Raw genomic sequence first — 25,938 nt, forward strand, 5'->3', positions numbered from 1 at the left:
GGGACTCGAAATAATGATGTTGGTCCTTGTAGGTGACCCACAAGCGCGCCGGTTGCAACATTCCAAATTTGATCTTTTTCGCGTGTAGCACCGCCTTTGTCCGGTTGTACCGGGCCCGCCGCTTTGCCACCTCCGCACTCCAGTCCTGGTACACCCTTACCGTCGAGTTCTGCCACTTGCTGCTTTTCTCCCTTTTAGCCCACCTCAGGACTTTCTCTCGATCACTTAGCCGCTGGAACCGCACCAGCACCGCCCTCGGGGGCTCGTTTGCCCTAGGCCTCCTGGCCATGACCCGGTATGCCTCTTCCAATTCCAGGGGCGCCGGACCGGCCCCTTCCCCCATCAGGGAGCTCAACATCTCCGCCACATATCCCGGGAGATCCGACCCCTCCAGGCCTTCTTCCAGGCCCAGGATCCTCAAATTTTTCCTCCTCATCCGAGTGTCCAGCTCCTCGAAGCGGCTCTGCCACTTCGTGTGGAGTGCCTCGTGCGCCTCCACCTTTGCCCCGATGACTGTGGCCTCCTCCTCCCTCGCGGCCATCTCCTGCTGCAGATCTTTAATCGACGCCTCTTGGATCGCCTGGGCTCCCACCAACCTGGTGGCCGTCGCGTTCATGGACTCTAAGAGTTCCACTTTCATCTCCGTGAAAAAACGGAGGAGAGCGGCCTGCTGCTCCTCCGCCCATTTCTTCCACTCCTCCGGTGCACCGCCGGCCGCCATTTTGATTTTCTTCCCCCGCTTTTTTTGGGGAGCTGCTGCCGTTTTTCTTGCCGCTCCACTCCGGGTACCGACCATAAAATCGGTCTAGTTCTCCTCAGGGGACCTTCCCCCACCGGGATTCGTTTTTTCAGCGCCGTTGGGGCCCTCCAATTGGCCCAAAAACACCTTTGTTGCAGGAGCTTCCAAATGTGCGGCTTAGCTAGTCATAGCCGCAACCGGAAGTCGCATCAGTGACTTAATAGTTACTTAATATAATTTCTTGCCTGCGGTTTGGAGGCTTCCTTGATCGCGGGCACAAATATCCCCATCCCAACTCCTGTTTTAAACAACACCTTATCCTGTAGTCCCCTTAGTGGGAGGTGAGGGAAGCTCGGGATCTGCCTCCGAACAAAATCCCGTACCTGCAACACAAACTCCTCCTCTAGCTCCTCCAAGTTTGGGAAACTCTCCTCAATGAAGTGATCCCCAAACAGGTGATTTTCACAGATCCGTGACCACGCCGACGCCCCCTCCAGTCTCATGCGCTGCCTCCATTGCTCCCACACTCTCAGGTCTGCCACTACCACTGGGCTTGTGGAGTACCGCGCCAGCGAGAACGGCATAGGTGCCGTTAACAAAGCCTTCAGACATATGCCCTTGCAAGATGCCGCCTCCACTCGCTCCCACACCGACCCCTCCCCCACTACCCATTTACTAACCATCGATACATTAGCCGCCCAGTTGTAATTAATAAAGTTCAGAAGGGTCAAGCCCCGCTCCCCGCGCCCCCATTAAAAAAGGACCTTCTTTGCCCTTGGGGCTCTCTCGGCCCATATGAAACCCGAGATCGCCGCATTCATCTTCCTAAAAAATGCCTTGGGGATGAAGATTGGAAGACACTGAAGCACGAACAGCAATCTCGGGAGCATTGTCATTTTCATAGTCTGTACCCTCCCCGCCAGTGACAGCGGGACCACGTCCCACCTACGGAAATCCCCTTTCATTTGCTCAATCACCCTGCCCAAATTTAGTTTACATAGCTGACCCCAGTCCCTTGCCACTTGAATCCCCAGGTACCTAAAACTCCCTCCCACCACTTTACACGGCATCTCCCTCAGTCTCCTCTCCTGCCCCCTTGCCTGGATCGCAAAAACCTCACTCTTGCCCATATTCAGTTTGTAACCTGAGAACCGAGCATTTGGCGCCATTGCCAAAGGCTCTATGGCCAGGGCAAATAGTAGTGGGGAGAGTGGACCCCCTGTCCTGTCCCCCGACACAGACTAAAATACTCTGATCGATCCCGGTTTGTCCTTACATTCGCCACCGGTGCCTGATATAGCAACTGAACCCACTCCACAAATCCCCGCCCAAACCCAAACCTTCTCAAAGCATCCCACAAGTACCTCCACTCCACCCGATCAAAGGCCTTTTCTGCATCCATGGCCACCACCAACTCAACCTCGTACCGCTCCGCAGGCATCATTATCACATTTAGGAGCCGCCTAATGTTGGATGTCAGGTGTCGTCCCTTCACAAATCCCGTCGGGTCCTCCCCTATTACCCCTGGGACACAATCTTCTATGTGTGTGGCAAAGATCTTTGCCAGCAATTTCGCATCCACATTTAGCAGGGAGATTGGCCGATAGGAGCCATAGCTTTACGGATCCTTATCCCGTATCAAAATAAGGGAAATCGATGCCTGCGATAAAGTTGGGGGAAACTCCCAGCTCCTTTGACTCGTTAAAAGCCTTTACCAAGAGCAGCCCCATGATCCCAGAAAACTTTTTATAAAACTCCACCGGGTATCCGTCTGGTCCTGGGGCTATATCTGATTGCACCACCCCAATCCGATTGCATCGTCCCCAATCTGTCGATAACCACCCCAAGCCCAATTGGGGTTCCCAAACCCTCTACCAACTCTTCATCTATCCTCGGAAACTCCAGCCCTCCCAGAAATCACTTCATTCCCTCCTCCGCGGCTGGGGTTTCCGATTTATACAATTTGCTATAAAACTTGTGAAACACATCGTTTACCCCGCCGAATCCAAAAACCACCTTCCCCCTGTATCTCACACTTTCCCAATCTCTTTCGCCGCCTCCTGTTTCCTCAGCTGATGCGTCAGCATCCTGCTGACTTTTTCCCCATATTCATACACCAACCCCTTTACCCTCTTCAGCTATCCCTCCACCTTATCTGTGGACAGGAGCCCAATTCCAGCTGCAGTCTCTGACGTTCCTTCAAAAGCCCGCGTATCTCCTGTCTACCTGTAAAATTTTGCCTACCAGCCTGTCCAACTCCGCCCGCTCAGCCTTCTTCTTATGGGCCAAAATTGAGATGAATTCTCCCCTAATAACTGCCTTCAGTGCCTCCCAAACCACCTCCATTGAAGCCTCACCCATTTCATTGATCCCTACATATCCCCGAATGGCCTCCCTCACCCGCTCATATATCTCCTCCTCTGCTTGCAGCCCCACATCCAACCTCCATTGCGGGCACTGGTCCTTTCCCTTGCTGACTTGCAAGTCCACCCAATGCGGGGCGTGATCTGACACCACTATTGCTGAATATTCAGCTTCTACCACCTCAGCCAGCAGCGTTTTGTCCATCACAAAGAAGTCGATCCGGGAATCACCTTAAGCACATGGGAGTAGAATGAAAACTCCTTACTCCTCGGCCTCCCAGATCGCCATGGATCGACACTCCCATGGTTCCACGAACCCCCAAAGCTCCTTTGCTATAGCTGATACCTTCCCACACCTAGAACTCGACCGGTCCAACCTTGCATCCAGGACCGTATTGAAATCTCCCCCCATAATCAGTCAATGTGAATCTCAGTCTGAGACCTTCCCCAGTATCCGTCTTAACAAACTCAACCCAGTTCGGGGCATATATATTTACCAACACCACAGCCATTTCCTCCAGCTTCCCACTAACCATAACATATCTACCCCCCCGGATCCGCTTCTATATTCCCCACCTCGAAAGCCACCCGCTTATTAATCAAGCCTGCCACCCCCCTCGTTTTAAAGTTTAACCCCGAATAGAACACCTGTCCAACCCATCCCTTCTTTAACCTAACCTGGTCCCCCACCTTCAGATGTGTCTCCTGCAACATAGTCACGTCCGCCTTCAGTTCCCTCAAGTGCGCGAACACAGGGGCCCTTTTGACTGGCCCATTCAGTCCCCGAACATTCCACGTGACCAGCCTGGTCGGGGGGGGCTGCCCGCCACCGTCCCATAACCTCTCCTAGGCCAGCCTGCGGCCCATGTCCTGCACCTTCCCTGGCCCGCCCTCGTCATCAACCCCTCCTCCTCCATTTTGAAAGTCCCCACCCCCCTCCCCCGTCCAACCCCTCCACTCCCCCTCCCCCCCAACATCGATCTACAACTCACCCCCCACTTTGCTTCCATGAACTAGCCCCCCCCCCCCGCCCCCCAGCTAGCATGGCAGCCCCCGCCCATGGCATCTAGCATCCTACGCCCCACAGATTCCCCTACCCCGCTCTTAGTGAAAAAGTCAAAACAAAAGCAAGAAGTAAAAACAAACAAACAATCCCTCCCAAGGTCCGAACACAAAGGCCCACCCCTCATCACTTAACAAAGCACCGTATACCAGCCTAACTCCAACCAGAACCGGAAAACAGAGAAAAAAATGGGAAAAAAAATTCCAAACAACACAAACCTGTAGTGATCTCTGTATATCAATATGCATAATCAATGTATGTAAACTAGTACAGTCAATTCAACTCTAGATGTTTCACTATCAGGTGACATAAAAAGGACTTCCCCGCTCTTTCTGGGAGAGTGTGCTTCAGGAGAGTGAACAGACAAGACATAGCATAGCTAGAGAGAGAGAGAAGTTAGAAGTTATTTCATTATTACATTGTATAGTTTGTTAGTTATCTTTACTATATTTTATTTATTTACTAGTTGAGTATTAAGTAAAAAGAACTCACAAATATTATTTATATTATTCAATAAATTAGTTTATCTTTACGAGAAGACTATTGTTCATTTCATCAACTCGGCTAGTTCAAATATACTATATTACACAAGGTAATATAACAAAACCCAAAGTTTTCACAATATAATTCAGATCTCAATCAAAGTTCAAGGTCCTCCTTCTCTTGCCAGTCCATTCTCCTTCATAAAGTCCGCTGCCTCCTCCGCCGAACCAAAGTACAACTCCCGACCCAAATAGGTCGCCCATAGGCGGGCCGGGTGCAAACTTTACGCCTTTCTTGTACAGGGCCGACTTGACCTTATTAAAGCTCGCCTTCCTCTTCGCCAACCCTGCCCCCAGGTCCTGGTACACCCAAATCTCAACATCTTCCCAAGTGCAGCGCCTCGTCTGCCCAGCCCACCTCACTACACGTTCCTTATCCAGGAACCGATGCAGTTGCACCACCATCGCCCTCGGCGCTTCACACCCCTGAGATTTGCGCATCAGTGCCCTGTGGGCCCAATCCACCTCCCAAAGGTCGGTCGAACACACCTTCCCCAAGCAGCTTCTCTAGCATCTTCCCGACGTATGTCCCGCATCTAATCCTTCAATTCCCTCCGGCAGACCCACGATCCGAATGTTCTGCCTCCATGAATGATTCTCCAGGTGCTCCACGTTCTCCATCAGTCGCTTCTGCTGGTCAAGCATCAGCCCAATCTCTGCTGCCATCGAGGTGGACTGGTCCTCCTGCTCCACGCCTGCTCTTCCAGCCTCTTGATCGCCTGTCCCTGGGCCTCCAGTCTCGTCTCCACATGGTCAACCACTGCGTTGATCGAGTCCACCGCCCGGGCCAGGTCCTCCTCACTTTCTTTCCACAGTTGGGTGAACTTCCCATTCAGGAAGCTCACCAACTGGTCAATTGGCCACCGAGCCGATGGGGCCAGACCCTGCACATCTGCCATCTCCGCTTGTGCTGTCTGCTTCTCGCTCCCCTCAACCAACAAGTTCATTTTTTTCCAGGCACTTCTGTACCGCAGCTCCATAAACTAGGGGCACTCTCTTCTGCACCTTTTTCTTACAAAATTCCTGCAACAAACTGGCGTAAAGGCCACAAAAAGACCACCATGAGCAGTAGCTGCCGAATATGCGACCACTCACTCCATGGCTGCCACCGGAAGTCCAGCTAATTTTTAAAAACGATATGTATAATCCTGGTGTCGTTGGTGACTTTTTAACATGTGTAACCATGCATCTTTGAACCTTTACATCCATTTCAGTGTTAAATCTTTACCTTGTAAACTTTTAGTTTCATTTCTAAATTGCAAAGTTGTGGCAATTAACTTTGCATTGCCAAAATGAAAAATTGGCACCGCAGCAGATTCAACAGTGGGAAACCAATATGAATGCTTTTTAAACATTTGATTAACTTCAAAATGATCATAAAATCTATGTAGTTCAGTATTCCAGTTTGTCAAGGTAGTTTCTCTTCACAATTTCTCTGCCATGTCATCAAGATTATATTTTTTGGAAAAAGAAATTCTATACCTTGTCTGGCATTTTAACCTACTTTCATCTTTTCTTTTCAGTTGCCATTGCTCAAGGTGGAACTATCCAGATTGCAAATCCAGGAGCTGATGGTGTACAGGGACTACAGACACTTACAATGACAAATGCTGGAACGCCTCAGCCTGGGGCAACCATTGTGCAATATGCTACACAGTCAAGTGATGGGACACAACAGTTCTTTGTTCCAGGCAGCCAAGTCGTTGTTCAAGGTATGCGAAGTAGATTTATTTGGCAAGGTGATATTGCAGTAGTGTTTAGAAGAAAAGTATTGAAAACCTAAAGGGTTGTGTTGAGAGCTGACGGTCTGACATAAAAGGAAAGGCTAGCTTTATCAGAAAAACTACAAGTATTCTTCATTGCTGTAATTTAGAAAAATAGCAGATGACATAAAAATCCATAGAACCCCTAAAGTGCAGATGGAGGTCATTCGGCCCATTGAGTCGGGCAAGTTAGTATCAATAGGATGGAGGAAACGCTGGTCCAAAGAAATTCTATCATACGCCAAGCAAGCAAGCTTTGTGTGACTGCTTGGAAAAAAATAGCGAAGCATTTTTTCGTTCAACGATTTCACCGTTAATATAAATTAGTATTGGTCAGTATTTGGGAATAGAATCAAAATTTAGCTTAGTATCATGTAAACAGTACCACGTTTTAACCATAACTTTCAAAAAGATAACATCGCTGTCTCACAGTCAAATGCTCATAATATTTTCTTTGCTGCTCTTCTGAAGTCAATAGGAGGTAACTGTCTACAATTTTTAAGCATGCACTGGCAATAAGTGCCTCATTTATGGCGAGAGCAATACGTATGAAGTCAGCAGAGAAGGAGAGAGGTATATGAAGTTAGCAGAGAGGAATATTAAATTGCCTGAGAGCGGAAGGAGCATTTCCACTGCTTCTAATGACAGATGGAGGGATTTGAATTGACTGATCTCTGGCATTTATGCTGGTAGGGAACTCTGTTGAAGGCCAAGTAATTCCAACTGTTTGGCATGAAAGCACAAGTATCTTGGAGAGAGAGTGCAGAGAAGATTGCATAGTACATATGGCACAGAAACTGGCCATTCGGCCCATTCAGTCCTACCGATGTTTGTCCCATTCGTACCTCCTCCCACCTTGCATCATCTCAATCTACTATCATTACCTTTATTCGCTTCTCCCTTATATGCTTGTCTAGTTTCCCTTTAAATGTGCCTATACTATCAAACCTCTACAACCCCTGTGGTAGTGAGTTCCACGTTAGCCCACTTTGGAGGAAGCTGTTTCTTCTGAACTCCTTGTTGGATTTCTTGGTGACATTCTTATATTGATGGCTTCCGGGTTTGCTATTCCCCACAAGAGGCAACATCCAAATTATAAAAGATTTTGATAGAATGGACATAAAGAGAAAGACTGATAGAATTACAGAATCAACAGTGCAGAAGGAGGCTTTTCGTGCTATCGAGTCTGCACCGGCCCTTGGAAAGAGCACCCTACTCAAGCCCACGATTCCACCCTATCCCCATAACCCCACTTAACCTTTTGGACACTAAGGGCAATTTAGCATGGCCAATCCACCTAACCCGTACAACTTTGGACTGTGGAGGAAACCGGAGCACCCGGAGGAAACCCACGCACACACGGGGAGAATGTGCAGAATCCGCACAGACAGTGACCCAAGCCGGGAATCGAACCTGGGACCGTGGCGCTATGAAGCAACTATGCTAACCACTGTGCTACCGTGATGCCCCTGTATTAGGTCACTTCCCAGTTTTTTTCAAGTGAGAAGAGAGCCAGGCTGTCTGTTCTTTCCATATGTATGCACCCTCGTTTTTCTGATATAATTCTTGTAATTTCTTTCTGCATCCTCTCCAGTGCCTCTATATGCTTTCTATCCTATAGCAACCAGAACTCCACACAGGATTCTTAAAATTTGGCAGTGTGGCATAACTTTCCTACTTTTCAACTCTATCCTTATAGAAATAAAATCTCATACTTGTTTTTTTTTAATGGCCTGACTAGAATGTTTCCAGGGATGTGGCATCTTATCTGAAGAGGCTACATAACATGAATTATTTTCCTTAGTACAGAGAAAATTTAGTGAAGATTTAATAGAGATGTTCAAAATCATGAAGGGTTTTGATAGTTGAAAAGGTAAAATTGTTTCTAGCAACCAGAGGAAGCAGATTTAAAGTAGTTGGCAGAAAAGGCAAAGTCAGAGAATATTTTTATTTATGCAGTGTGTTATGGTATGGAATGTATGATGAAATCAGATTCAATAATAACTCCCAAAAGGAAATTAGATGAAAATTTGAAGGGGAATAAATTCCAGGCTTGTGAGAAAAGGGCTGGAAATAGGATCATTCAACAGGCACAATGAGCTAAAAAGATTCTTTGTGCTGGGCTCTGCTATAGTTGGGAAAGTTCACATCGCATGCTCCTTCCATTTAGTTGCCTGATTGGTCTATTATCATTCTTAACTGGATGTGGTTGAACTGGAGAGCTTTTCTCTGATTTATTGGTCTATGACCACTTAACATTGGCTATTGATGTCCTGATCTTGGGCTTCTAGATCTATCCTTAGTCTATCCTACTCAACATGTTGAAAATGCCACAGTATGATCGAAAAATACCAGACGCTTTTGTCTAATAAATACACTTCATTTATTCTCTTTAACTAATGGTTCACAACATTGCTCATGAATCTTTAACAATACACGTATTAGAATTTGTTTGAACTTGCTTTAATGCTTTTCGCTTCTGGATGAATGTGCGTGACACTGCACTTTTCCAAATTAAATGTTATTTGCCAATAACAAGCCCAATTCCCAATGCACTAAGATCCCCCTGAAACAGTCGAGTGACATCTACAACTTGAGGGGGAGGATGGAAGGGTTCTACAACTCGCGGGCCTTGTTCATCATGCATTTTCATGAATTGGGGGAACGTTGGGGGGGGTTGAAAATTTTAAATTAATGATTATTCTTTTTCATTGGTGATTGTATTCAAAATGTTGGGAGCTGTCTGAGGGTGCGTGGGATGAGGGGATTGTTGGCGCTGGGATTGCCATTGTATTTGTTGTTATTGTTAATTATTTGTTGTAAATATGATGAAAATGTGAAAAAGGAGAATAAAAATATATTTTAAAAAATTTATGCCCATGTCACCTACTCCCATATTCCAGCCCCTAACCTAACACCTGTTTCTCTTTCCCTCCAGTTACCATATCCAAAAGCCCCTTGTTCTACCACCCCCCAGTGGATCTAATCTGAAGAGAAAAAAATAAACCAAAACTCCCAACTGTCATCAAAGACGAACAACAAGGGCGGCACGGTGGCGCAGTGGTTAGCACTGCTGCCTTTAGGCGCTGAGGACCAGGGTTCGATCCCGGCCCCGGGTCACTATACGTGTGGAGTTTGCATATTCTCCTTGTGTCCGCGTGGGTTTCCCTCTTCCAACCCAAAAAGATGTGCAGGTTAGGTGAATTGGCCATGCTAAATTGCCCCTTAATTGGAAAAACTAGAAAAAGGCAAGAATCATAACCCACAATTTTGCAATATTGTAATTCTGTGTAAGTAGAACCCAGCTCAACTTACACAGAAAGAAAAAAGCCGCACACTAATCCTCCTCAAACCACTCCCAGTCTTTGTTCGTCGACAAAGGCCTTGGCCTGCTCCAGCCAGTCGGAACAATTGTCCTCCGAACCCAAACAACTCTCAGCTTCGCTGGATACACCACTCTGAACCGCAAAACCATTGTTATACAACATCGCTTTCAAGCCGTTAAAGGCTGCCCTCCACTTCGCCAATTCAGTCCCAATGTCCTGGTTTACGCGCACCATATTTTCATCCCAGCCGATACTCTTGACATTTCTTGGCCCTTTTGGTAATTGTGAAACCTTATGATCACCTCGCGCAGTGGCTCGTTTGTCTTTGGCCGCTATTGCAAGGCCTGATGCACCCTTTTCAACTCTGGTGGAGCGAACACTTCCTCTCCACCTACCAGCCGAGAGATCATTTGCAAGAAATTTACTTCCTCCAGCAAGCCGAGGTTCATACACCTTGACCTGACCTCCATATAGTCCACTTTGGCTTTTAGGCCCTTGTTTCTGTCTGCCATAAGTAGCATTTCAGCCTCCAAAGAGCCCAACTCGTCCTCGTGATTTGACAAGGCCCTTCAATGCCTTGCTCCCTCACAGCCTTGGCGGTTTTGCCAAGCTGCTCCCATGTTACTTATCCTCAATTGCCCTTGAACATTAATTTCAGGTGGCATTGCTGTGGATTTGGAGTCACAGGTAAGGATGATAGAGTTCCTTCCCTAAAAGACAATAGTGAATCATGTGGGTTTTTACAACAATTAAGACCATAAGACCATAAGACATAGGAGTTGGAGTAAGGCCATTCGGCCCATCGAGTCCACTCCGCCATTCAATCATGGCTGATGGGCATTTCAACTCCACCTACCAGCATTCTCCCCGTAGCCCTTAATTCCTCGCGACATCAAGAATTTATCTATCTCTGCCGTGAAGCCATTTAGCGTCCCGGCCTCCACTGCACTCCGCGGCAATGAATTCCACAGGCCCACCACTCTCTGGCTGAAGAAATGTCTCCGCATTTCTGTTCTGAATTTACCCCCTCTAATTCTAAGGCTGTGCCCACGGGTCCTCGTCTCCTCACCTAACGGAAACAGTTTCTTTGCGTCCACCCTTTCTAAGCCATGTATTATCTTGTAAGTTTCTATTAGATCTCCCCTTAACCTTCTAAACTCCAATGAATACAATCCCAGGATCCTCAGCCGTTCATCATATGTTAGACCCGCCATTCCTGGGATCATCCGTGTGAATCTCCGCTGGACACGCTCCAGTGCCAGTATCTCCTTCCTGAGATGTGGGGCCCAAAACTGGACACAGTACTCCAAATGGGGCCTAACCAGAGCCTTATAAAGGCTCAGTAGCACATCGCTGCTTTTATATTCCAACCCTCTTGAGATAAATGACAACATTGCATTCGCTTTCTTAATCACAGATTCAACCTGCATGTTTACCTTTAGGGAATCCTCGACTAGCACTCCCAGATCCCTTTGTACTTTGGCATTATGAATTTTCTCACCGTTTAGAAAGTAGTCTATGCTTGGATTCTTTTTTCCAAAGTGCAAGACCTCACATTTTCTCACGTTGAATTGCATCAGCCATTTCCTGCACCACTCTCCCAAACTGTCTAGATCCTTCTGCAGCCTCCCCACTTCCTCAGCACTACCTGCCTGACCACCTAACTTCGTATCATCGGCAAACTTCGCTAGAATGCCCCCAGTTCCTTCATCCAGATCATTAATATATATGGTGAACAGCTGCGGCCCCAACACTGAACCCTGTGGGACACCGCTGGTCACCGGCTGCCATTCCGAAAAAGAACCTTTTATCCCAACTCTCTGCCTTCTGTCAGACAGCCAATCCTCAACCCATGCCAGTAACTCACCTCGAACACCATGGGCCCTCACCTTACTCAGCAGCCTCCTGTGTGGCACCTTATCAAAGGCCTTTTGGAAATCCAGATAGACCACATCCACTGGGTTTCCCTGGTCTAACCTACTTGTCACCTCCTCAAAGAATTCTAACAGGTTCGTCAGGCACGACCTCCCCTTACTAAATCCATGTTGACTTATTCTAATCCGACCCTGCTCTTCCAAGAATTTAGAAATCTCATCCTTAACGATCGATTCTAGAATTTTACCAACAACTGAGGTTAGGCTAATTGGCCTATAATTTTCCATCTTTTGTCTTGATCCTTTCTTGAACAAGGGGGTTACAACAGCGATCTTCCAATCGTCCGGGACTTTCCCTGACTCCAGTGATTTTTGAAAGATCTCAACCAACGCTTCCGCTATTTCTTCAGCCACCTCGCTTAGAACTCTAGGGTGTAGCCCATCGGGGCCAGGAGATTTGTCAATTTTAAGACCTTTTAGCTTTTTTAGCACCATCTCTTTTGTAATGGCAACCATACTCAACTCAGCCCCCTGACCCTCTGTAATTTTTGGGATATTACTCATGTCTTCCACTGTGAAGACAGACGCAAAGTACTTATTAAGTTCTCCAGCCATTTCCTCGTCTCCCATCACTAGCCTTCCGGAATCAGTTTGAATTGGCCCAATGTCTACTTTGGCCTGTCGTTTGTTTCTTATGTATTGAAAGAAACTTTTACTATCATTTCTTATATTACTGGCTAGCCTGCCTTCATATTTGATCCTCTCCTTCCTTATTTGTCTCTTTGTTAACCTCTGTTTGTTTTTGTAGCCTTCCCAATCTTCTGATTTCCCAGTGCTTTTGGCCACTTTATAGGATCTCTCTTTTTTTTTGATACATTTCCTGACCTCCTTTGTCAGCCATGGCTGTCTAATCCCTCCCCGGATAATCTTTCTTTTCTTGGGGATGAACCTCTGTACAGTGTCCTCAATTATGCATACAAACTCCTGCCATTTTTGCTCTACTGTCTTTCCCACTAGGGTCTGCTTCCAGTCGATTTTCGCCAGTTCCTCTCTCATGCCCTCTCATGACAATGGTTTCATGGTCATCATTCGACTTTTAATTCCAGATTTGTATTGAATTCAAATTTTGCCACCTGCCCTGGCAGGATTCGAACCCGGTTTCACAGAGCATTACCCGGGGTCTCTGGATTACTAGCCCAGTGACAATACCACTACACCACCCCCTCGCCAAGCTCAGCTGTGGCGTACAACTTTCCTTCACACATATGTGCAGCCCCTTAGTACTTTTCTTTTAATGCCACCATAAAACTGTAGGGCCCGATCGAATGGCCGTGCCTGGAAGATCTCTCTATGGTGCCATTTAGCTCTGGTCCACACAAATGTGAACCAGGCGTAACAGCACCTAAGAGGGTCTCCCAGGGCATCGGAGGTCCCCCAGGTGGTTGGGCCCTGGGCAGGGTGGTACCCTGGTGCTACCGCTGGCACTGCCACCCAGGCACCCTTGTTGCATCACTCTGGCACTAGCAGAGTGCCCAGGTGGCACTGTCAGGCTGGCAGTGGCACTGCCAAGGTGCCAGGCTGGCACAGTGCACTGATGCCGGTTGCTCTTGCCAGGGATCGGGCCCAGGGATGAATCCTTATGATGTGGGGTGGGGGTGGGGGGGGCTCAAAGACCCCTAACAGGTAAGTTGGGGCATTGGCAGGTCCAGAGGTCGCGGTGGGGATCGAGGGACTAGGACGTCATTTAAAAATGACGCCCCGATCTCTTCCTGCACTGGCGAGCTGAGCTTGTCAGTGCAGGAAATTAGATAAATGCGAACTCAGCCAGGCATTCCTCACTGAGGACAAACAAAAGAGTCCCGTTTGATAGCTTTCTCCCCATGCTCATAAAAAGTCCACCTCGAGCGTCATAGCTGGCCCACCGTCTTACCCAATGAGAATAGGTCAAATTCTATCCGCAACTACTCCTTACTAGCCAAGAACTCTAGTGTAAAAGTAATTGAGTAGTGGTGGTCCACCTCTAGGGTGGATGTCACGAGCCTCTGCCGCTCCACCTTGTTCTATTCCTGTGTAACTTATAAGAAATGATCTCTCCCCTAATGACCACCTTGAGGGCCTCCCAAAACGTAGAAGGGGAGACAGAGTCACCCTTATTGAATGTAATGGACTCCTCAATGGTGGAGGTCATGCGCTCACAGAAACCCTTATCTGCTAACAGCCCCGTGTCCAATCTCCACTAGGTGTCGAGAAGGACCCGGCTCAAACACTAAATCCACAAAATGTGGAACATGATTTGAAATAACAATTGCTGAATACTCTGCCCCAGGAAGACGACAAAAACACAAAAAAGTAAATGTGAGAATAGACCTGATGCACATGGGAGAAGAACGAAAAGTCCTTATCCCTTGGATATAAAAACTGCCATGAGTCTGTCCCCTCACCCTATCCCCATAACCCAGTAACCCCACCCAACAGTAAGGGCAATTTAGCATGGCCAATCCACCTAACCTGCACATCTTTGTGCCTCCCTCACATCTGCCCCATAAAAGCCTCCAATGCTTTTGCCACCCCTGATGGAACCAAAGACTTAGGCCTAGATCAGTCCATTTGTGGAACTAAAATACAATTAAAGTCCTTCCCCTGCCCCCCAAAATTAGCTGGTGTGAGTCTAAATCCAGAAAAGAAGCCAGTAGCTTGTTAATAAAAGCCGTACCATCCCAATTTGGAGCATACACGCTCATTGGACCACCGAGGTGCCTGCCCACTGACAATCACATGTTCCCCGTTTGGGACCGCCATAATTTAAGTAGCCGTAAAAGAATCTCTTTTATTAACCACGGCTGCAACCTCCTGGGTCCTACCATCAAACCCCAAGTGGGACTCCTGCCCCACCCATCCCTTCCGTAACCGTGTCTGGTCCCCGATCCGCAAATGGGTCTCCTGCAGAAACACCGCATCAGCTTTCAAGCTCTTCAAGTGAGCAAATATCTTCGACCTTTTCACTGGCCTGTTTTACCCTCTTACATTCCAAGTGACCAGCCGAATTGGAGGCCTTCCACTACCTCCTCTACTCAGGTCGGCCATTTCCACCAAAAGAGATATTCCAATAGCACCTTATAAACCGTAGGCATTGAGCCGACTCAAGATGGCCACCAAACCCGTCATCAAAAAAAACCAAAGAACAAGCTGTAGTCACCGTTAGAAAGCCTTCCCTGCCCTCCCCCCACCTCCCAACATCACCACACCCAAAAAAAACAAACTAACAGCCAAAAGGTGAGCACAAACCTCAACCCCCTCCTACCCCAAAAGCCCCCAACCCCAAATAAAACAAAAACCCTCAGCTCATCTAAACCCTACCGTGAAATAATGAACTGCAGGCACCCCCACCACTATGCTCATGTGAACTAACTTTTTCAGCTAGCAGGGCAGTCCCTACCCAGAATAAAGATGAACCAAGACTTGATGGTCTGAGTTATAAGGATAGGCTGGGACTTTTTTCCCTGGAATGGAGGCTTAGGGGTGATCTTATAGAGGTCTATAAAATAATGAGGAGCATAGATAAGTTAGATAGTCAACATGTTTTCCCATGGTAGAGGAGTCTAGAACTAGAGGGCATAGGTTTAAGGTGAGAGGGGAGAAATAGGGCAGCACGGTAGCATAGTGGTTAGCACATTTGCTTCACATCTCCAGGGTCCCAGGTTCGATTCCCGGCTTGGGTCACTGTCTGTGCGGAGTCGGCACGTTCTCCCCGTGTGTGCGTGGGTTTCCTCCGGGTGCTCCAGTTTACTCCCACAGTCCAAAGATGTGCAGGTTAGGTGGATTGGCCATGCTAAATTGCCCTTACTGTTGGGTGGGGTTACTGGGTTATGGGGATAGGGTGAGGGTGTGGGCTTGGGTAGGGTGCTCTTTCCAAGAGCTGGTGCAGACTCGATGGGCCGAATGCCACCTTCTGCACTGTAAATTCTATGAACAAAAGAGACCAGAGGGGAAATGTGTTCACAGAGGGTGGTGAGCATCTGGAACGAGCTGCCAGAGGCAGTGATAGAGGCGGGTACAATTAAGGGCAGGGTGGGTATAGAGGGGTGTGGGCCAAAGGCGGGCAAATGGGACTATCTTAGTGATAGAAACTGGGTGGCATGGACTAGCTGGGCTGAAGGGCCTGTTTCTGTGCTCAATTGGAAAGATTACGAAAAGATCGAGCAACTCAAGACTGGTTAACCCTAAAGCACTATGTGCCATCAGCCGCAGCATAATTGTATACAACCACAATCTGGAACTTCATGGTCCGGCATATCCCCTGCTGTACCATTACCACCAAGCCAGGGGATCAACCTTGATCAACCTTGATTCAATTAAGAGTGCAAGAGGGGCATGACAGAAGCAGCACCAGGCATACCTAAAAATTAGTTAAACTGGTGAAGCCTACAGCACAGGACTACTTGCGTGCCAAACAACATAAGCAGCAAGTGACAGACAGAACTAAGCAATTCCCCAACCAAAGGATCAAATCTGAGCTTGGCAGTCCTGTCACATCAACCTTGAATGATAGTGGAGAAATAAACAACACACTAGGAGGAGGCACCACAAATATCCCCATCCTCAATGATTTTTTTTTCCAATTATATTTTATTCCAAACACATTCAATATAATAATACAATCCAACAGAGTAGTTTGTACATTTTTCCCCCATTTACTCTCCACTCCCCCACGACAAGCAGCCTCTCAAATATAGCCATGTACGGTGCAGCGCACCCGACCTTTTAAGGTCCCCTGGGACCTTAAAAGGTTAACCTTCTCCATCAACCCCATCAAATTCCACCTATGTATTGTGGTCCACTCATGCGTTACCTGAATCCCCCGATGTGAGTCAGGATTCGCTCCCTTGCCACCTTAAATGGCAGTGCCCCCAGGTTCGGCCCTAGCCCCACTGCATTCACCGGGAGCATCTCTCTTTTCCCTACATTCAATTTATCGCCCAGAAAGGCCATAAACCTCTCCATGATTCTGCCCGTGCTTTCTTTTTAAAAAAAAAAAAAATTTACTGTACCCATTTCATTTTTTTCCCCAATTAAGGGGCAACTTAGCAAGTCCAATCCACCTAGCCTGCACATTTTTGGATTGTGGGGACGAAACCCACACAAACACAGGGAGAATGTGCAAACTTCACATGGACAGTGACCCAGAGCCAGGATCGAACCTGGGGCCTAGGTGCCGTGAGGCATCAGGGCTAACCCGCTGCGCCACCGTGCTGCTCTGCCCATGCTTTCTAACAGGTCTATAACGAATAGCAACCGTTAATTGGCATACAATGACACCCAGTGCTAACTGCCGCCCATCTCAATCCCCCGCCACTCAGCCAACGCCGAAGTGCTTTCGCCAAGGGCTCAATCGCCAACGTGAACAATAGCGATACAGTGGACACCCCTGCCTCATACCCTGTGCAGCCCAAAATACCCGAAGTTCGTCTAATTCCTTCACACACTTGCCATGGGGGATGTATACAGCAACCAAAACCACGCCACAAACCTCTGCCCGAACACAAATCTCCCCAGGATTTTAAACAAATACCCCCACGCTACCTGGTCAAAGGCCTTCTCTGCCAGAGGTGATTGCCACAATCACCTCTGGCACTCGCAATTTAGCATGGCCATCCCACCTACCCTGCACATCTTTGCGTTATGGGGGGTGAGACCCATGCAGATGCAGGAAGAATGTGCAAACTCCACATGGATAGTGACCCAGGGCCGGGATCAAACCAAGGTTCTCGGCGCCGTGAGGCAGCAGTGCTAACGACTGTGCTGTCCCCTCCCTCCCCATCCTATCTTTATGGGCCTTGAACAAAATAATTTCCCCCCAGACCACCGCCTTCAAGGCTTCCCAAATTGTGGCTGCTGATACCCCCCCCCCCCCCCCCTTCTGATTAAGCTCAACATAATTCTGAATCGCCACTGCCACTTACCCATAGAACCCTTTGATGGCCAAAAGCCAACCTGGCCTCTGTGCCTGACCCGAACAAAGTCTCACATCTGGATAGAATGGGGCGTGGTCAGAAATCATTATTCCCACATACTCCGCACCTTCCACCCCATCAGCACCACCCGGCTCACCACAAAAAAGTCAATCCGGGAATATAACCGATACACATACGAGAAGGAGTACTCCTTTTTCCAGGGTGCCCAAACTTCCATGGATCCGCCATCCCCATCCTCTCCATAAACCCTCCCAGCTCTCGTACCATTCTCAACCTCCCCATCGACTTAGTGCTTGATCTATCCACTCTCGGCTCCTATACATATTTAAAATCCGCCCCCATAATCTGCTGGTGAGAGTCCAAATCTGGGATCGCCACTAATAGCATCTTCATGGATCCAGCATCATCCCAATTAGGCGCATACACATTCACCAACACCCACTGAAGCCCCCACTAGCACCCCATTCACTATCATAAACCTCCGTCCCTAGCCCCCGTAAACTCCATTTTCTTGTTTAACAGTATTGCAACCACCTTCGACTTCGAGTCAAACGCTTGCCCCACCCATCCCTTCCTCAACCTCACCTGATCTTTCACCTAGAGGTGCGTCTCAGGCTGGAAAATAACCTCTGCTCTCAAATTTTGCAAGTGCGCAAACACCCGGAACTGCTTAACCAGCCCATATAGCCCGCGGACATTCCATGTCACAATTCTCACCAGAAGCCTCTGCTACCCACCTCCTCCCCCCCCCCCTCTGCTACCCACCTCCTCCTCCCCCCCCCCCCCCGAATCCAGCATCCGTAGGCTCTGCCCCCCTATTCCCACTCTGAATGGGGCCCACCCAAGATACGCCCCACGGGGCGTACATGATCAAACACAACCTGCATAACAACAAGTCGCCTCCTCCCTCAAAAAAAGAAGGGTGCAACCACCCTCATAACAACCTTTCCCATCTAGCAAACAGAAAAAGGTAACAAAATTCAACAAAGACAGAATTTTCACCCACAGTCCCCCTTCACCCTTCCCCCAGCTTATGTTCCTTAATAAGGTCATTTGCTTCCGCAGGTGTCCCTGCGTAATATTCCCCCTTCACCCTTCCCCCAGCTTATGTTCCTTAATAAGGTCATTTGCTTCCGCAGGTGTCCCTGCGTAATATTCCTGTGCCTTGAAAGCGACTCAAAGTCTGGCAGGGTACAGTACCCTAAACCGAATCTAGTGCTGGTACAACACTGCCTTGGCCTTATTGAACCCCATCTGTCCCTTGGCCAGCACCACACCAATGTCCTGATCAATCCGGATTCGATTTCCTTCCCTTTTTTTTTTTTTTTAAATTTTTTTATTGGAATTTTTTGCAGAAAATATAACAAAAAGTATAGCAAAAAGCAGTAATATGCAACTAACCGCCCCATAACACCCACAATTCCCCCCATACCGTAACATCACATGTATCACATTCCCCCACCCCCCCCCCCCCAAACAAGAGAACTTAACCATAAATTAAAATTAGATAAATCAAATTTAAATAAATAAGCTAACATAATCAACGCCCCCCCCCCCCGGGTTGCTGCTGCTACTGTCCCAGTACCCTATCGTTGAGCCAGAAAGTCGAGGAAAGGTTGCCACCGTTTAAAGAACCCTTGCACCGATCCTCTCAGGGCGAATTTAACCTTCTCAAGCTTAATAAAGCCCGCCATGTCATTGATCCAGGTCTCCACGCTTGGGGGCCTCGCGTCCTTCCACTGTAGCAAAATCCTTCGCCGGGCTACTAGGGACGCAAAGGCCAGCACACCGGCCTCTTTCGCCTCCTGCACTCCCGGCTCTACCCCAACCCCAAAGATCGCGAGTCCCCATCCTGGCTTGACCCTGGATCCCACCACCCTTGACACCGTCCTCGCCACCCCCTTCCAGAACTCCTCCAATGCCGGGCATGCCCAGAACATATGGGCATGGTTCGCTGGACTCCCCGAGCACCTGGCACACCTATCTTCACCCCCAAAAACCTATTCATCCTCGTCCCAGTCATGTGGGCCCTATGCAGCACCTTGAATTGGATGAGGCTAAGCCGCGCACACGAGGAGGAAGAATTTACCCTCTTTCGATTTCCTTCCCAATCGCAATCCCGCTTCACCCTGGCCCACCTCAGAATCTTTACCTTGTCCTAGAACTTATACATGTGCACAATCACCACCCACAGCGACTCCCCTGGTCTTGGCTTCTGCCTCAGGGATGTATGGGTCCGGTCCACCTCTGGGGCCTTGTCCAGCATCTTCTTGTTCACCAACTGGCCAGCATCCTCGAGACATAGCCCGTTGCACTCGTTCCCTCCACTCCCTCTAGTAGGCCCACGATCCTCAGATTTTTCAGCCTGGTCCTGTTTTCCTGGTCCTCCACCTTTGCCTGCAGCGTCTTAAATATGCCCCCCCCCCCCCCCCCCAGCATCGCCACCTCTGCTTCCAAAGTCACAATCCGGTCACTCTGGTCAGACACCATCGTCTCCACCTCTTGGATCGTCAGTCCCTGTACCTCCAGGCTCTTCTCCACCCGTTCCAAAGTCCCTCAAAGAGATGCCACTGCCCCACAATTGTCTTTAACCTGTCACTCTTCATTTATTTACGCTACTGCCGAAATTCGTCCTCAATGAAGCTTGTCAACTGCTCCATTGGCAGCTTTCCGGTCGACGACAAACCCCTCTCCTCTGCCATTTTTGCAATTGATGTTGCGCCATGAGTTTCCTCCAACTTTTTAACCAGGGCTCTCACTGTCTTCCGAGTTTGGTAACCCACAGACATGCCCATCCGGGGAGAGGTAATCCCCCTCTACACTCCACACAATTGGAACCAAGGCTCCGCACAACCTTTCCACCGATGATGCAGGGCTCGGGGTTGTGGGGGGGGGGGGGGGGGGGGCAGAGGCTCCCGCTGAGAAGTGTGACATGGAATGTCCGCAGGCTTTTTGGGCCAAAACCGACGCTTTCAAGCAAGAGCCACCCTGTGTGTGGCCACTCACTCCATGGCCGCCACCGGAAGTCCCCACTCTCAACGATGGGGGAGCCCAACACATCAGTGCAAAAGGTAAGGCTGAGCTATTTGTTACAATCGTCAACAAGAGGTGCCAAGTGGATGATGTCCGGTGGATGCATGCAGGGAATAGTCGCACATGAAGTGGCTCCTGCCTGGGTATTTTGTTTTCAACCCTTTCGCCCAGTTTCTGGGGGATATTTGGGGTAAAACTTGAAGAATTTGGTGGGACAAGGGTCCCACACGAGAAAAATGTCCAGCAGATCTATCTCCAAGAAGTCAGCATCTAAATAATCGCTGTTCGACACAGGAGCCTCTCGAGGCCCGTCTGTCAAAAAAATGACAGAGGCAGCTACCGTGACTCAGGTCCCTTCGCTGATGATCTAGATGCTTACAGGCATTTTGGCAGTAGAATTCAAAAACAACGGAAGGTTGTCTCCAAAGATATCTCGGGCGGGATTCTGCCATAATCGGCAGGGCGGGCAACTCCGGCGGGACGGCATGGCGTGAACCACTCCGGCTGATGCTTTTGTGAAGGGAGTCGGACAAAGAGTAATATAACATATACCACTGTGCCACTACTTCTGCTGGGGTTGTCCTGCCAGTGGAACAGGACATACCAACGCATGGTGATGGTGGTGTCTGGGACCTTGTCTGTAAGGTATGATTTCATCAGTATGACTGTGTTAGGCTGTTGCTTGACTCGTCTTGAGACAACTCTCCCAATTTTGGCACAATCCCCAGATGTTAGTAAGGAGGACTTTGCAGGGACAACAGGGCTGATTTTGCCATTGTCATTTCTGGTGCTTAGCTCGATGCCAGGTCGTCTGTCTGGTTCATTCTTTGAGACCTTTTAGTGGTCTGATACAACTGAGTGGCTTGCTAGACATTTCAGAGAGTAATTAAGTGTCAACCTCATTTCTAGGGGTCTGGAGTCACATATAGGCCAGTCCTGGTAAATCCGGCAGATTTCCTTCCATAAAGAACATTAGTCCCAGAATGAAACAGTCGTGAACCAGATGGGTTTTTACATCTATGGTTTCATGTTTGATCATTAGACTTTTAATGCTGAATATTTTATAGAATTCAAGTTCGACCACATTGAATTTGAATTACCCTGGGTCTCTGGATTACTGATCCAGCGACAATACCACTATGCCACTGCCTCCCCATCCTACCTTCGTGTACAGTACTGGGAAAATTTACACATTGCCGAGGTATATGTCAATATTGTAGCTGTACTGGAACAGCTTGGCTCAATGGCGGCAAGTTCTGGAGGGCAAGCCTCCAATTATATTGCTGGAATATTTTCAGGGCCCAGAGCCTTTGCAGTCCAATACTGCAGGATAATTTTGTGAACACAGGGTCTATCATGCTGTGTGGACTGGAGTCATGTAAAAATCCAGATTGATTGTGGCATGTTCCCTCTTTGGAGCTCGTACGTGAATCAATTGGGATTTTACCACAATCTGGTAGTTTTCATTATTTGTCATCTGCTAGTCTGCAAATTACCATTCTATTTCACAATTAACTGGTCTGATTAGCAAGTTTGCAGACGACACAAAGGTTGGTGGAATTGTGGATAGGGATGTGGACTGTCAGAGGATACAGCAGGACATAGATTGGTTAGAGACTTGGGCGAAGGTGAAGTTCAATCCAGACAAATGTGAGGTTCGATTGGATTTGTCACCGAGGTACAGTGAAAAATATAGTTCTGTGTACAGTCCAGACAGATCGTTCCATACATGAAAAAAACATAGGACCCATTTTGGAAGGTGGGAAATATACAGCAAATGGCAGACCCCTTTGGAGTATTGACAGGCAGAGGGATCTGGGTGTACAGATCCACAGGTCACTGAAAGTGGCAACGCAGGTGGAGAAGGTTGTCAAGAAGGCTTACGGCTTGCTTACCTTCATTGGCTGGGAGATTGGCAAGTCATGCTGCAGCTGTATATTACCTTAGTTAGGCCATACTTGGAATATAGTGTTCAATTCTGGTTGCCACACTACCAGAAAGTTGTGGAGGCTTTGGAGAGGGTATAGAAGAGGTTTATCAGGATGTTGCCTGGTATGGAGGGCATTAGCTGTGAGAAGAGTTTTGATAAACTCGGTTTGTTCTCACTGGAGCGACGGACGTTGAGGGGCGACCTGATAGAAGCCTACAAAATTATGAGGGATATGGACAGAGTGGATAGTCAGAAGCTTTTTCCCAAGAGTCAATTACTAGGGGACATAAGTTTAAGATGCAAGGGACAAAGTTTAAAAGAGATGTGCAAAGTAAGTTTTTTTTACATAGAGGGTTGCGGGTGCTTGGAACCCGCTGCCGGAGGAGGTGGTCGAAGCGTACAATAGTAACTTTTAAGGGTGTCTAGACAACTACATGAATAGGATGGGAATAGCGGGATACGGCTCTGAAAGTGTCGACGGTTTTGGGTTAGACGGGCAGCATGGTTGGCACAGAATTGGAGTGCCGAAGGGCCTGTTCCTGTGCTGTACCTTTCTTTGTTCTAATTTATCTTGATGAAATTTGAACTCAACCTCTGGACTACTAGACGAGTGCCACAACTATATTAAACTCTACTGCATATTCAACTGGTTGTGTATTTTCCGCAAGCCAGGTGGCTCTTGATTGACTTCCAAACTAAGTTACACCAAATCAAAATGAAAGAAATTAAGCAGCATCAATGGAGCTGTTCTGATTGGATGGAGAATAAAAGGGACATATTTTATGCTGGGTAGAAATATCAGGTGCCATTCAGTGGACAAAAGTTTAAATCCACTTTTGGGCACATTTGGTGGGGTGTTTCTCAATGGCTGCAGCGCCGAGAATCACCGCGCTATTCAATGGCACTTTGCCGGTTTTCTTTGGCTTTCGGGAGTTTCTCCCCGTCGAGGCCACACTCCGAGAGATTTCCTGCCCTGTCACCGACCACCCATGGCCTACACCACCTGCTGAGTTGCCATTACGCTTGGTCCACGTTTGTGTAGACCAATACGAAACAGCGCACTGGCGAGGTCTTGCAGGTGCAACCGTTGATTCCCGGGCGCCTGGTGAATCCGGCTTCCGAGTATTCGGCGCATTTAAATATGCAAATCTGGATCTTGTCCAGCGAAGAAGAGATTCCGGTCATGCCGGGCAGAGCATGTAGGGTGACTCGCGACCTGCCCGGCGCATGGGCCGATTTGGGGCTCACCAATTCACCCGTTGCTCCCGGATCTGCGTCAGGCGCAACACAGTTGCTGAATCATCATGTTTCTTCAAAGTTAAAACAAATATATTTTTTCTGTTGGTACTCAAGCTGTAGGGCGAGCATTTGCCTTATATCTGTGGAAAACATGTAGAAAGGTTTAAATGTTAAAGTTTGAGCTGAAACCTTTTTAAAATAAGCAGTATTATCCAACAAATGCATCGCTTAATTATGGTTAAGATTTCTTCAAAGCATTTTCTTTGCATTGAAAGTTACAATTCTGTCTGAGAGTAAAAATCACTTCAATATTTATCTTGCAAAACTAACTTGTTCAGCGGTTTACCTTCTTAAAAAAACAAATAAACTGTAAATAATGAAAACGTTGTAAGGAAAGTTATTGTACAACGTACAATGGCAACTTGTTATTTCTGACCTTTGCAGTTTAAAAAAGATCCAGTTAGGAACCTGTTGTTGAAAGGCAATGATGTCACTCTGATGTCATTGTCTCTTATTGTAATCCTATAAAAGCATGTTGCCTCAGGATCTTTCACATAGAATAGACAGAGATGAGAAGCAGTCTGCAAAATAAGGGTTAGGCATGGCTGTGACACAAGATGATACAGAAACAGGTAAAGTAACAGCAAGATACTAAACCATTTTTGTATATAAAGGGGAGGATCATCTAACTTTTGAATGATAGTTGTTTGATGTTTGATTTATTATTGTCACATGTATTAGTATACAGTGAAAAATATTGTTTCTTGCATGCTGTAGGGAAGGAAGGAGAGACTACAGAATATAATGTTACAGTTATAGCAATGTGTAGAGAAAAAATCAACTTAATACGAGGTAGGTCCATTCAAAATTCTGATGGCAGTAGGGAAGAAACTGTTCTTGAGTTGGTTGGTACGTGACCTCAAACTTTCGTATCTTTTTCCTGACAGAAGAAGGTGGGAGAGAGTATGTCTGAGGTGCGTGGGGTCCTTAATTAGGCTGGCTGCCTTTCTGAGGCAGCGGGAATTATAGATAGAGTCAATGGATGGGAGTCAATGAATACATCTGCAAATAGATACATTTACATACTGAGTTTCCAGTTCTGGCACTGCATATCTGCTAATATATTAATATTCTCAAAATACATAGTTGAAATAGTTTTTTTATTCTAACTGCTGAAAAATTGTTTTTTGTTGCAAAGCAGATTATTAGCAATAAGAGAAAGTAATAAATGGAGTTCTTGCTATTTTGCAGCGTTACTGATATTTTCCTAATGTTGCAAAAAGTATTTTCAGTAGACGCAAGTACATAAGATAATGTGCCTGGTTTTGTATCAAAGTCCATTTGCTGTTTGTTCTCTCAAAGTAAGCTCATAGCTTATAATTTCATATTTTGCTGTAGAGGCTTTCTGCTATACCAATTTCAATTTTCTACTGCTGAACGAACGATACATTCTAGAAGACTTATTGAACCATCTATAAATGTTTGGTATAAATTCATTCAAGGAAGCATGATTTGTCTGTCTTGTGAGGTAGTTAAATGTTGGATATGCAGTAATTTTCTGGCAGTTGCTTTAATGAAGAATTTGCTGATGTACTTTCCCTGCTTTCTGTGTATTTTAAGATTGTTGATTCTATAGCCTATTGACTTCAGCTTGCTGACGTCATTACATTTCCTGGAATTTGTTGTCAGCAGGGAAATGTAAATATTCAGTAGAAAAGGAGAATCTTATCGACGTCTGAATAGAATCACAGCTATATTATGTTACTGTAGTGTTAGTGACAAATTTTGTTTATGGCAGTGAATTTTAAAAACATTAAAACTATTGAAGAAAAAGAAATCGTTTGTCTCATAGTGCTTGTTCCACTGCTTATTAAACTGGAAATGAATTATTACTGCACTTTTTGTTCCAAGAATAATCCTCAGTTTGTGGCCCTCACGACTGATATGCTGACCATTGGAAACAACCTTTTAATTTTTTACCCTTTTGAAAACTTCCATAATTTTTAGGTTATTTGTCCTTAACGTGTGGGCTACAGTAGCAGGACTGTACTCATTACCTAGCCTTAGTTGTCCGCTGAGAAGGAACTGCTTCAA

At 47.2% G+C, this 25,938-nt stretch overlaps 1 protein-coding gene across 4 annotated transcripts in view; it reads left to right on the plus strand.

The window, feature by feature from the left end:
• The window catches only part of LOC119966503 (cAMP-responsive element modulator-like), a 191,265-nt gene that overhangs the window by 117,688 nt on the left and 47,639 nt on the right, over positions 1 to 25,938 (plus strand). For 3 of the 4 annotated variants that reach the window (XM_038798300.1, XM_038798301.1, XM_038798302.1), the window contains exon 7: positions 6,231 to 6,419. In XM_038798300.1, the coding sequence (XP_038654228.1) occupies positions 6,231 to 6,419 (189 nt within the window). Of the gene's footprint in view, positions 1 to 6,230; positions 6,420 to 24,361; positions 24,477 to 25,938 lie in introns of those variants that run through there. The other variant, XM_038798303.1, reaches the window with a different exon arrangement.

This window comes from Scyliorhinus canicula, chromosome 5, assembly GCF_902713615.1.
Source record: "Scyliorhinus canicula chromosome 5, sScyCan1.1, whole genome shotgun sequence".
In the NCBI taxonomy this organism is placed as follows: Eukaryota; Metazoa; Chordata; class Chondrichthyes; order Carcharhiniformes; family Scyliorhinidae; genus Scyliorhinus; species Scyliorhinus canicula.